General features: G+C 42.7%; 1 protein-coding gene across 1 annotated transcript in view; it reads right to left on the bottom strand.

Moving 5' to 3' along the window:
* Window positions 1-8,679, bottom strand: part of SESN3 (sestrin 3) — a 77,762-nt gene extending 69,083 nt beyond the window's left edge. The window contains exon 1 of the mRNA XM_043483021.1: window positions 8,283-8,679. Within this exon, the coding sequence (XP_043338956.1) occupies window positions 8,283-8,360 (78 nt within the window). The 5' untranslated portion in view covers window positions 8,361-8,679. The remainder of the gene's footprint in view (window positions 1-8,282) is intronic.
* Window positions 8,680-13,018: the final 4,339 nt, after the last annotated feature.

Genomic DNA, 13,018 nt, shown 5'->3' with positions numbered 1-13,018 from the left:
TACCACTGTGCCACCTGGGAAGCCCTTAGATGAGACAGGATAGATATTTTCAAATAGTTTAAATGCAGCTACTGATAGATTTAAGGTAACTGTTATGCAACACAGGACTAAATGTCTTGGTTTGGCAATGTATATATTATGTATTATGAACTCCACCTCCTCCTCCTATCCCTACTCCCACTACAGTGATGTCTAAAAGGGACAGGTCAGCTACTGGAAATCATTTGTAGGTCTCACCAGATCTAATCAGGTAGATCCTTATGCCCATGCCTTCAAGACCACGATGAATTACAGCTGCCCTAGCTTTGTGTACAGTGTAAACCAACCCCCCAACCACACACCCACACCCTATATAGAAAATGCACTATACCTTAGCAGGCTGCAATATTTAGGGACTTTCACATTTAGAGCTGTCCTATCTCCTGTTTACAATACTGATTTTCTTTTTCTTTATTGAAGCAATCTAGTTATCAGTTGTCTACAATGATACACCTCTTTCTTCTGATTCTTTTCCCTTCTGTATTGCTTCTCCCACACTTCTTGGCTTTCAAGAAAAATAGGCTAACCTTGCTACTTAGGGCCTTAATTTCCTCTCCAGCCAAAAACCGACCCATTAGAGCACAATGGACATAATCTTTGGATCTGACCATTCTTTGCTCGTTGCATAGTGAGTACTAAGGAGAGCGTTCCTTTAGAGCCAAAGGGCTTTGTTTTTGTCCATCTTTGGTTTCTACCAGGTAAAAGGATGCTCACAAAACTTAGAGAAAGATCATCTTTAGCTAGTCTAAGCTTTTACTCTACTTATTGGGATACATCCCAATAAACTCATTGCAAGTTGAAAAATATCCTAAGTCAAGAATGCATTTAATATACCTGGCCTACCTTCAGTGTGCTTAGAACAATCATCTGAGTCTACAGTTGGGCAAAATCAGCTAACACAAAACCTGTTTTATAATAAGGTGTTAAATATCTCATGTAATTTATCAGACTCTGTACTGCAGGTGAAAAACAGAATGGCTGCATGGGTCTGAAAAGGCTGCACAGTGAGTGAGTTGGTTAATTTATGATCACATGGCAGACCTGGAACTCCACTCAGCGCATCATAAAACACATGGCTATCTCAAGAAAAGATCCAAGCTCAAAATTCAAAGATACAGTTTCTACTGAAAGTCTATCGTATTTTGTTGCTGTTCAGTCACTAAGTCCTGTCCAACTCTTTGTGACTCCATGGACTGCAGCACTCCAGACTCCTCTGTCCTCCACTATCTCAAGGAGTTTGCTCAGATTCATGTCCATTGAGTCAGTGATGCTATCTAACCTTCTCATCCTCTGCCACCCCCTTCTCCTTCTGCCTTCAACCTTTCCCAGCATCAGTTTTTTTTCCAATCACCTTTGCACCACAAAAACTGTATCGAACCATCCTCAGTCAAGGACCATCTGTACTCTGGTACTAGAGAAGCTTCCACTGTGTCGCTGACAGGTGCTAGGCAGCATCTGGAAGTGATTCCCACCTAGATCAGAGATGGCTGGGTTGGGTTCATCTGTGCTTCCTGCCAGTGGTATTAGCCTTTTATTTCTCCCATAGTCACTCCAGCGAATTACATGCATATGCATCATACGCTGCTGCTGGGAACTGACTCAGCAGTTCTCAAATGTTTTGGTCTTGGAACTCCTCCACACTTTTAAAAACACCTTAAAAAACATTTCTGCAAATCTCTTCAATGTCTATTTAACATAAGACAGCTAGATTTCATCTCTCTTCTACATTCAATCTGTTGTGATAGGTTTTGATGGAAGGTATGTAAGGAAAATCTTGTCTCCCACAGATATATTAGTTGAATGATGCAAAAGGTAATTGTGAATGTTCTGCTTTGATACTACACCAAAACTTGACAAGCAGAACTTCTGAAAGGTTAGCTGCAATGTGGAATCTTAGCCCCAATCAGTAAACTTAATTTTCTATATTATATTAAAATTCATTTGTCTATCTTGTACTTTGAATGGATCTTTTACCCATGCATGAATTTTGAAAAACTAAAGTCAGCCTGACAGGTGTTAAGTAAAAATGAGGTTCATTTTATAAGTGGCTAGTTTAGCCTGCAGCTGAAACAACTACACAAATCCTTTCCCTAGAGACAATCAGACTGCTGTGCAGTAGAAACACAAACAAGGATCAGGATTTAACAAAATTTAACAGTCATTACTGTTTGGTGCCACTACCTTTACTTATTCTAAGGGACCAGTACAGTTTTACGTCCATTGCTTTTGCACAGTGAAAAAAGCTATAAAGTCCTGTATGATCATAAAAGGGCCTCCCAGGTGGTGCTAGTGGTAAATAATCCACCTGCCAATGCAGAAGATGCAACAGACATGTTCAATCCCTGGGTTGGGAAGATCCACTAGTGTAAGAAATGGCAACCTGCTCCAGTTTTCTTGCCCGGAAAATCCCATGGACAGAGGAGTCTGATGGGCTACAGTCCATGGGGCCACAAAGAGTTGGACATGACTGATCAACTGAGTGTACACATGTGCGTGCGCACGCACACACACACACACACACACGATCATAAAAATAGTTTTGACTTCCCAGACCCTCTGAAATGGTTTTGGACACTCTCAGGATCTGAAGATTGTATTTGAGATTTGCTGCTTTATATCATTCAAGAATTAACCAAACAGCAGTTAAAGAGATAATAAAGATAGTCAACTAACTCTTCTCCTTCCCCTCCAGTTGGTCTGCAGTCATGCGTCAAAGAGTGGCTAAAAGTCAAATCTCTGGCTAATATTACCTGGAGAGTTTTAGGACCTATAAGCATTCCACAGATGCTGAAGCTGGCAGAGCGGGGATAGATGTTCTCTGATAGCATCAATACAGCAGGGGACAATTCGAATGTAGTTTTAGTTTATCACAGAGGCAGTATTAAAAATTAAATGGACTTCATGCTAGTTGCATGACAGAGTTCATTCCTCTTAAATTTTCTCAGTTTGTGAGACCGAACTGATAATGTGAAAACACTGTAAAAATTGTGAAAAGTCAAAGTCTCTCAGTCATGTCCGACTCTTTGCGACCCTGTGGACTATACAGTCCATGGAATTATCCAGGGCAGAATACTGGACTGGGTAGCCTTTCCCTTCTCCAGGGGATCTTTCCAACCCAGGGATCAAACCCAGGTCTCCTGCACTGCAGGCAGAATCTTTACCAACTGAGCTACTAGGAAGCCAAAGTCTACACAAACATAAAGTATAATCCAGTCCATTCAAAGGCGAAAAAGGGGATGAAGAGATGGGGAGAAAAAGGTTAAAGCATTTTATTTCCCTAGCTCTTCTCCTAAATTAAAAGTTAAATATTCTTTGCTTTACCCTAGATTTGCCCCAAATTCTAGTAAGCACAGTCTTCCTTAACTCTTAAGTCTTTTCAAATCAAATACCAACTTCCCTCATCTGGTGAAGTGTCCAAAAGGCAATTTTTTTATTTGAAACGCCAGAAATACATTAGATTATTATTTAAGGGAGGGGTAGAATACAAATATAAGTATGCAAATAAAAATTAAGAGTTGATCACCCTAATTAAAAGCATAATGTCATTACCTCTCATTTGCAGGAAATAATTAGTTAAGACAGAAAAGTGAAGGCTAACCAAACCAAACTATTCAGTATGTATTGATATATATTGCCACAACATACAAAGGTCCTACTCTAGGAATAGGGAAAACACATAGGCTTGTCCTTCTTATATTTGTAGTTGTACTTTATGGTTTATGAAGTACTTTAACACACATTACCACTCTCCAGCTATGCAGCAACCAGCCAGGCAAGTAGAAATGATCTACATTTTCCAGAGAAAACTAGACTCCAAGAAGTTAACTAAGTTGCCCAATACTCACAGACCTATCAGAGACCTAAGGATGAGCATATCTTGTGGCTTCCAGTATTACTATATTTGCAGTTACATTTTAGCAATTTATTTATTTGGTGGGGGCTTCCCTGATGGCTCAATAGTAAAGAGTCTACCTGCTAAGCAGAAGACCTGGGTTCGATCCCTGGGTCAGGAAGATCCCCTGGAGAAGAAAATGGCAATCAACACACTCCAGTATTCTTGCCTGGGAAATCCCATAGACATAGGAGCCGGGGGGCTACAAAGTGTTGCAAAGAGCAGGACACAACTTAATGACTAAACAACTATTTATCTGGTGGTGGCGAGTTTGTGGAAGCAGTACCATCCCTTTTATAAATGAAATCTTATATTGAACCTGAACTGTGAGACACATAAATACACTAAAGGGCTTTCATAAGTGTTTAATTATAAACTAACAAATGCTGATAATAAGTTTGTGTTCACACAAATGAAAATTGATCATGAGCAGATATGTAGAGGAAGGTTTTTCTAAAGGCCCGTGCCTTCATAATCAATGAGTCTTTCTCATCAATGTCTTATTAGCAAAAGTGTTCAAATACACGTACAAAGGGAGCAGAACAAATTTTTCAAGGCCTGCACAAGAACAGTCTTGTAATGAAAGATTTTGGGGTAGTTGTAATTTTGTACTTAAAATTTAATCCAATTCAAACATTTTTGAATACTGAAGCATCATAGGGCTCCATAAAAAGCAGTCTGAAAACCACTGCATAATGACTTGCTGTCATAAATTCACTTGCTTGCGCTCCGCTTGGCTCATTTTGAGATAAAACTAAAACCTACTTTGACAATCCAAAAAATGTATATAAGAAACCTGATTAATCAAAACAAAATATGATTACTATTTCACAGTCAAAGCAATACCACTCTTTTGGCTGGACCATATAAAACTGCCATTAACTGACAATTTTGACTATAAAAATAAGGTTCATATGGTCTAAACTAATATTTCTCATTTTATTTTCCCAGTCTCTTCACTCATAAAACTATCAAAAAATTGTCAAAAATAAACAGACATATAAGCAAAGTGGAAAAAGTACAATATCCAACAACAACAAAAATCACTGGAACTACCTAAACATATTAAGCATTTTAAAATGCTAAACCCTCTAACATAATGTGCAGAGTTTTATTCACTTCAGTAGCACTAACTGCTCAACACTCAAAATACATTGTCATATGCCCCCTTTTATTTACTGGAGGATGTGTGGGTTGACAGTTACCTACCTTTCTTAATGTAGACTGGCACTCCACTTTGAAATGTATCTAGTTGTCAGTGGAATTTCTTCAAGCAAAACCTATAACACTTCCGAACTCATCAACTTTTCCAAAGTAAATAGAAGCATTTCCTTTTTTATTAAAAACTTTATTTAATTACTTCATTGATAACAGAGCAAGTCAGAATAAGTAGGAGTTAGAGATTTGAAGAGAGTTTTGTTTCTTCATTTCTTTCCCTATCTGGTTTACCTCTCCATTCTTCCCACTGACCTAGGGTTACCAAATTAGGTATATTCAATACTTGAAGAAGTCTCTCTTTTTTTGGAAGACATTGAATCAAAATTATAAAGGTACTTCTAAGAATAAAAGTGATTCTCATACAACACACAATTCAATTTTCAGATATTGGGTTGAACCAAATCATTTACTTTAATGGAGAATCCAGTTCCTTTCTAAGTTCCCCCTCAAGTTCAATACATTGCAACAAATGAAGCCACTTAAACAAAAAGGCCTCATGCCACATAAATAAAGGTGACTCTTTCCCCACCATTAGTGAGGATTATACAGCAAAGAGTAATTCACTCTGGGTGTGCATGAGTTTCATTCTTCCATCATGAACTACACTGAACTAAAATTCAAAATGCTGTGACTCACATGGTTATTACTGAACACTTAATATTAAGCGGAAAACACAAGATAAATCCAGAGAATCCCATTTTGAGAGTTACAGATGAATTTTGCTTAGTTATATACTTTCTATAAAAAAAAAAAGAAAACCCATTTCTTTATTAGAAAAGTCTTACATGCTATTTTTAGAATGATAAAGAATTTAAAATGCTAAACACTTGATATCTTTTAAGAGCACTTAAGGCACTCTTAAAAAGCTACAAATGTTGCCAAGTCATGTCATAACTGGCTCAAACAATCCCATTCCCATCTAAAGTCATTTCATGCTACTGCATGAATCAATATTAAATACCTTGGAGTTACTAAAAACTGGAAATTGGCATAGATGTGCACAGCAATTGTAAGATATAAAAATGGTGAATATTCATTTTCCATATATTCTCTCTTTTAATAATAGGAGGATGTTTTCCTTCTAAGTAAAAAGATATAATTTCTTAAAAGCTAAAGAATCCGTCTGCAATGCAGAGACCCTGGTTCGATCCCTGGGTTGGGAAGATCCCCTGGAGAAGGGAAAAGGCTATCCACTCCAGTATTCTGGTCTAGAGAATTCCATGGACTGTACAGTTCACTGGGTCGCAAAGAATCAGACACAACTGAACGATGTTCACAAGAGAAAGATAAAAAGATGTCTTGAAAGCTAGCAAAATGTCATGGATCATAGCCTTGGTTCTCTCAAAAGAAAAACAGATTTTGAAACTTCAATACTACCTTCAAACATTTTATTAGTCTACCAAATTGCCAGAATCATTTAAAAAAAAAAAATCCAAGTTAATACAAGTCTTTCCCCCCCTTATTCAGTTAAAAAAGAAAAAGCTGTTTTTTTTAAACCAGGCTTGAGTTTAATCAAATGTGTCTCAAAAAACACTTCTTTTTTCATATTAAAGACATAACATCACTTTTAAAGCTGGAAAATCATCATCATTTTTTAAAAAGCTAAGTTCAGATGACATCTGACCCAGAAATGAAAGAGTTAACATTCAACTAAGCTGCTCTGCACTTCTGATCCTTTACATTTCTCACAAGCTGCCCTACAATGAGCTGAGCAAGTATCAACTGTAATTTGATCCCGGAGTTTATGGAAAAAAATAACTGCACATACTCAACATGCACATTTAATAAAAATCTGTTTCAAGAAAAACATACCCGATAAACACAATTTAAGGCATATTTAACTGTTTGATTAACTTTAAATATGCGATCCCTTTGCTTTCTTCATGCTCTCAAATAAAACTGGGGGGGAGGGGGGGGAAGCAGCGGCTCTACTGCAGGGAAAAGAGGCTTGAAAAACAACTTTGATTGGCACTTGGCCTGACCCACAGAGGAAGAAAAACAGTTTTTGGACAAAGAGCGCAAATATTTGAGCTTACTTACTTACATGTTTCTTTCTTTCTTTTTTTTAATATAGAAAGAACAATCTCAATTGAACTGTAGTTAAAGAAATTGACTAAAAACGGTGCCGTATTCATCTTAGCCTTTCAGTCCCGACGCATTTGCACAGCTCAGCAATTTTAATTCATTTGTACTGGACAAACAGAAGCACCTCAACTACTGTTTCCACTTAATGAAATGTTAAAATAGTCTCGAGAAGAATAAGCTAATTATAATATAACCCAGTGACGGCTGTTAAAGTCTGATTAAAAGCTTTTCTCGGTCTAAAGCGACATCTTTTCATAGCGCACCACCCCCCCCCCACCCCCGCCCCAACCCTTAACGGAGCGATTAAGCCAAGTGAGCTAAACAAAACTGGAGTAAACTTTCTATCAGTCACTCTGGGAAGCAATAAACTGATTGCGCGTCAGATTTTTCTGGAGCAACACCGGGTGCGGGGGATGGGGGTGGGGTGGGTAAGCGCTAAAAAGGGACAACTCACGTCCACCCTCGTCTCCACCTCCCCCAGCCCCAGCTTGAGGAACTGTAACGTCGAACAGCGTTTCCCATGGGCATAAAGTTCAAGCTGCTTTACCAGTTTCCTTCGGGATCGACCCGGAGCCACAAGACGACAATCAAAAAGAAGGTTAAAAAAAAGAAGAGTATTCGGGTAGAGCGTGCAGAAGCAAAAGCGAAATAAACAAAAACAACACCCGCAGGAGTTAGGCGCAGCCGAGAGGGAACCAGGTTCCTCTGGACCAGACCAGTTCTGACTTCACACCGACTTGCACCCAGAACACCGGGAGGAGGACCGAACAGGTCCGTCACCCCTCCGCCCGAGGAGCGGGAATGGGGGGTGGGGCAAGGTAGCTAGGTGAACGGAGAGACGGGCTGCAAGCACCCCCAGACCCCCGTCCCCCAAGCCCCCAGCCCCGGGGGGCCGGCGCTGCCCCGGCAGGAATCAAAAGCCCAGCAGGCTAGCGCCTCGCTCGCGGCTCAGGCCCCCTTCTAGGGGTCCGGCGGATGGGCCCCGGGGTCCCTCGGCCGCCGCGAGCAGGAAGCGCCCCTCGGGGCCGGCCCCAGGCCGAGCCCGTACCTTCCGCAGCACTTTCCGGCAGTTGGTACAGAGCAGGTAGCTGGCGGCGGCCGACGGGCTGCTGCCGCCGCGGTTCATCGCGGCTGCGGGCGCGCGGGCACCGCGGGCGGGCGGCGGGCCGGGGCCGGGCTGTCACTGCGGCCGCCCGCGCCGCTGCGGGGCCCAGACTGTCCCCCTCACACGCCCCGCAGGCCGCGCTTGTAGCCTCAGCCTCCTCGGGGCGGGAGGACGGGACGGGGGGGCGACGGCCGGAGAGCGGGCGGCTGCCCGCAGCGACCCCCGCGGCGGCTGCCGGAGCGACGGCGGAGACGGCGGCGGCGGCTCCTCAGCGGCGCGTCGTCCCGCCCGCCCCCATCCCGCAGACCCCCGCCCCCGCCCGGCCAGGACCAGCAGCCGCCGCCGCCGCCGCCGCCGCCGCAGCCGCAGCGCCTCAGCGCCTCCGCGCGGCCCCGCCCCCGCCGCCTCAGCGCCTTCACCACCTCCGCGCCCTGGCACCGCCCCCTCCCGCCAATCGGGCCGCCCTGGCCACGCCTCCCGGCGCCAGCCCGCAGCCAATGAGCGGCTGAAGCCGGCTGAGGCGCGGCGCCGGCCAATCACAGACGCCGAGGACGCCTCGAATCTCCGGGCAAGTTAAGTTTGTCTCCCAGGTTCCGAACTGCAGGGAGACGGCGGGTTAGTTCGGTAACCGGGTGGGAGGGAACCGAGTTTGTGCTGCTCCGCCAATAGGAGGAAAGGGGTGTGTCATATGCAAATAACCCCGTGAAACCCGGCCCCTCCTCTAAGGCCAGCCACAGCCCCTGAGCTAGGTCCGTGCAAAAATGGGAAGGGAATGAGGTAAATAGCTGGGAGCTAGAGCTCGCTAGAGGGTCTAAGACTCGACTAAATGTTTCCTGATTTCTTGAGAAAGACGGTGGGAATGGGGGGGGGGGGGGGGGGGGAAGCTGAAAGGTTCATTCCGATCCACCAGGGCAGTGGTTAGGCTTTCTCTTAGCCAGAATCTTAGCTGGAAAGAAGACTGCAGTCCTGTAAGCAGTTGGCAGCCAAGGATCTCAAAGAACTTTATGCATCGCTTATCCTTGTTTTGCAAAAGACCAGTTACCTAAAGCTTCGGCAGCGGGTGGGGGATAGATGTTTAACTACATTTACACCATCAGTCGGTTAGAGGGAAACAAAAGACTCAAAACCTGTGGGTTAGCGGTTTCCTCCTCCATCTAAAGCCCCTTCTCGTCGTAGTCTCTCAGTAACGAAAATTCTTTTATTTGTTCAGCTCGAAAAGGCCAAAGACACAGGTTTGTCTTCCACCCCAAAGTCCTTCTGGGGCAGCTGGTTAGATAAACGCAGAGCACGGAGCCATGACTGGGAACGAAGCTTCAGAGAACAAATTGTCATTTAAAGCTGTTGGGCTAGACCTGCCTCTTGCAAAGCTACAAATGAATTCGGCATTTTGATGTTCACGCTCTGGGGAGAGAAAGCAGATGTAACTTGGGCAAGCTCAGGCTGGCAGGGTGTGGGGCGGACAGGCAAGCGGGAGAGTACGGTCTCCGGAGGGGCTAGCAGCGCTCATGCTGGTTGAAGGCGGGTTCCGACGCGAGACACCCCGAAACCTGTTCCTCCGTGAGAACAAAGGCAGGTGCCGAGCGAGAGTCTGGTTGGTGTCGGGCGCTCCCCGGCGTCCTCCGGGCCCCGGAGATTTCTTGCTCTGCCCACTGGAGCCGAGTTCCGTGCACACTGGAACCCCAGCTCCCCACCCGGCCCTGGCTGAAACCACACAGACTGTGCGTTATGACATCACCTGTTTTCGCGCTGGAGAACGCGATCGGTATTCTCGGCTTCTGCTTTTCTTAAAGGTCGCTAGCGTACGAGGATCTGTGAAGGCCCGCAGTTGGCTGAATGAATCTGTGGAGATGATTTACATGAACGATTTCACTGGTTTGCATTTCTCTCTTTTCTTTCCTTTCTTTTTTAATTTAAAAAACTATCCTGGTTTCCTTAGGGATTCAGTGTGGTGTTGTGATGCAAAATCAGAAAGGTACACTTGGAGGAGCTAGTAAGTTTAGCATATCAAAGCTATTAGACCAAATTACGTGGTTAAAACTGCCAATCTCCTCATTTTTCGACAGCTGCCCCCTCTCTGTCCCTCTTAGAGACCAACGGGCATAAACCAAGTCTACACAAGGAACAAAGGAAATGGAAATCTGCCAGTGTCAGGTTTAAATAGATTAAAATAGACTGGAAAATCCCCAAAGGGTCTAAGTAATGTGGTGGGGTAAATGTGTTGATCCATTTAACTAGTGATAGCTAAAGTTCTCTTGGTGTTGTGTGGATTTATACAGCCTAGAAGAGCAATGGCGTGGGGAAGGTGTATAACATTGTTAGAAGAAACTAGAAGATTCAGCAGAGGGAGAAATGACTTCCACACACTTCAATGCAGAGAACCAAGAAATCTAGGGAGAAAGTTAGGAAGGCACAGTTGTCCTCAGAATTGAAACACATATGTGTCCCCATTTAGTGGTACATTTCTTGAGTTATATTCCTGGCTTGGAAAGCAGATTTTATGTGAATACATTTTAAAGGCAAGTTGAAATTAAAGGATGAAATGAATTTTTGTGCAGAGATTGAATTTTCTCAAACAATTTTAGCTTCAAATTATTTTCTATCATATACTTTTTATATCCTTTCCTTTTATTTAATAGCTAAAATTCTTTCGCAGTGAAGTCCCTTAAGTTCTTCAATAACCCAAAGAGGAAGGCCAAGAGAGGCCAGCCCCATACAATTATACCTTCTAACAAAGATTGCTAAAAGGAGGTTTTAGAGGAATCTCTTCATTGATTCATGGTCGCGTACATGTATGTGACCAAATGATGCCCTTCTCCTCCAAAGTTTTATAAAATTGTCTACACTGTCATTTATTTGGCAGTCAACCATGTAACATTTCTCTTACTGAATCATGATATATATGTAATATTTCTTCTATTAAACCACAATATATGTGTTTGTGTCCCACCTCTGAAATTTCCAATCCTGTAACTCATTCTCAATACACAATGACCATCCTTTCCTCTGGTTTCTCACACCCTCAATTCCATCATCCTTCTCCGCTCTCCTGGTAAGGCTCAGCTTCTGGACTCTTCCTTTCTTTTCCATCCCTCACCTGGCCTCTTTTTCTTTCCCAGGCAGCCTGGATACTAGGAGACTGTGACTTAGAAAATAAGTGACTTGCAAATCCTGGACCACATTGTTAGTTAGAAAGAAGGAAACAAAAGCTCATTCTTTGAACTTCGTACAGAGCAAGGAAAAACTCCACCCCTTTCATTGTCTGGTTGTCTAAAACAAGAAAGAACTTTAGGAAAGTAAGACAGCGGTGAAAATTAACAACCAATGTTGAGCACTCCTTTTTAAGTTTTTAATTACAAATTGAGAATGATACTTTGTTACACATTTTACACCATTTAAAAATAATTTTTGCTTGTTTTGGGCTATTTTTTCAAGTGTGACCTTTTTTTTTTCCTAGTCGTACATAAAATCACATGGCTTGAATGTACCGTAAATTATTTAACCATTACTCCATTATGGAACATGTAGATTATTTCCAGTTTCTCATGATTATAAATAATACCCTGATAAGCTTCCTTATATGTAAGTTTCTGGCAGCATCTTTGGTTCCTAGATATGAAATTTCTAACCAGAAGGATGTGAATATGTTTTAAGACTCTTGATATAATTTACTAAAAGGTTTTGTGGAAAGATATAACCAATTTGCATTCAGCTCTCCATAAGAGGGCTTCCCAGGTGGCTCAGTGGTAAATAACCTGCCTGCCAATGGGGGAGACACAGGTTCATTTCTGGGTCAGGAAGAGCCCCTGGAGCAGCAAACGGCAACCCACTCTCCAGTGTTCTTGCCTGGGAAATCCCATAGATAGAAGAGCCTGGTGGTCTACAGTCCATGGGTCCTGAAGAGGTGGATACAACTGAGCGCGCACGCACACACACACACTCAACGAATAAGCACAGAGGGGAGAGATCTCTTGGTAGATTAAGCATTTGTCAAAGCATCCTTTCCTATACTTCTTGCTTAGCATCAAACTCAATACCGAAATGACTGGTTCAGATTCTATTTTCTCATTAGACTGTGAACCCCTGAAGGGCAGGCAATGGACTGCATTCACTTATTCACTCCCAGCTCCTAGCTCAACCCATTTTAAGAGAAATGCTTTAAAAATCTTGGAGAAAATAAGGAGTTTTCGCTCTGACTTTTCTCAATATACTGTAAGTCTAGGGCATCTCTTTTTAATCTCTAATAATAGCTACAGGATCTTACAAAAGGATCCCAACACGTATCTGTGAATTGAATGGTTCAAAACAGAGATTGGATTCATGTCCTTACCTGTCACCAAGTCCTTCTTGACACTGAACATCATGATCATAATTGAGGCTGCTCTCTCTCTTAAAAATGAAAGTTCTTACCACAAACCTAGAGTATAGGGAGAGAGGGTTGGGCACATTTTTCTGTTCAGCACTTTTGAAAGAAGATACTGTGTTAATAACATGCTGTGACTTTTGGACTTGAAATTGTTTACTTCTCTAGATAGTCTCATTCTACTGACCTAAGAACTGGGCCCCTTTATAGTTCCTAAATAAGGATTCAATTGAAAAAATAAGTTACTGAAGATATTTTAAAAATTCCAGTTCTGGAGACAATAGGTCATTTTCAATATTTTGCCTTCTCAGACTTCTTT

Source organism: Cervus canadensis, chromosome 11 (assembly GCF_019320065.1).
Source record: "Cervus canadensis isolate Bull #8, Minnesota chromosome 11, ASM1932006v1, whole genome shotgun sequence".
NCBI classification, from domain to species: domain Eukaryota; kingdom Metazoa; phylum Chordata; class Mammalia; order Artiodactyla; family Cervidae; genus Cervus; species Cervus canadensis.
The sequence above is the reverse complement of the archived record's forward strand: the minus strand, read 5'-3'. Positions and strand labels throughout refer to the sequence as shown.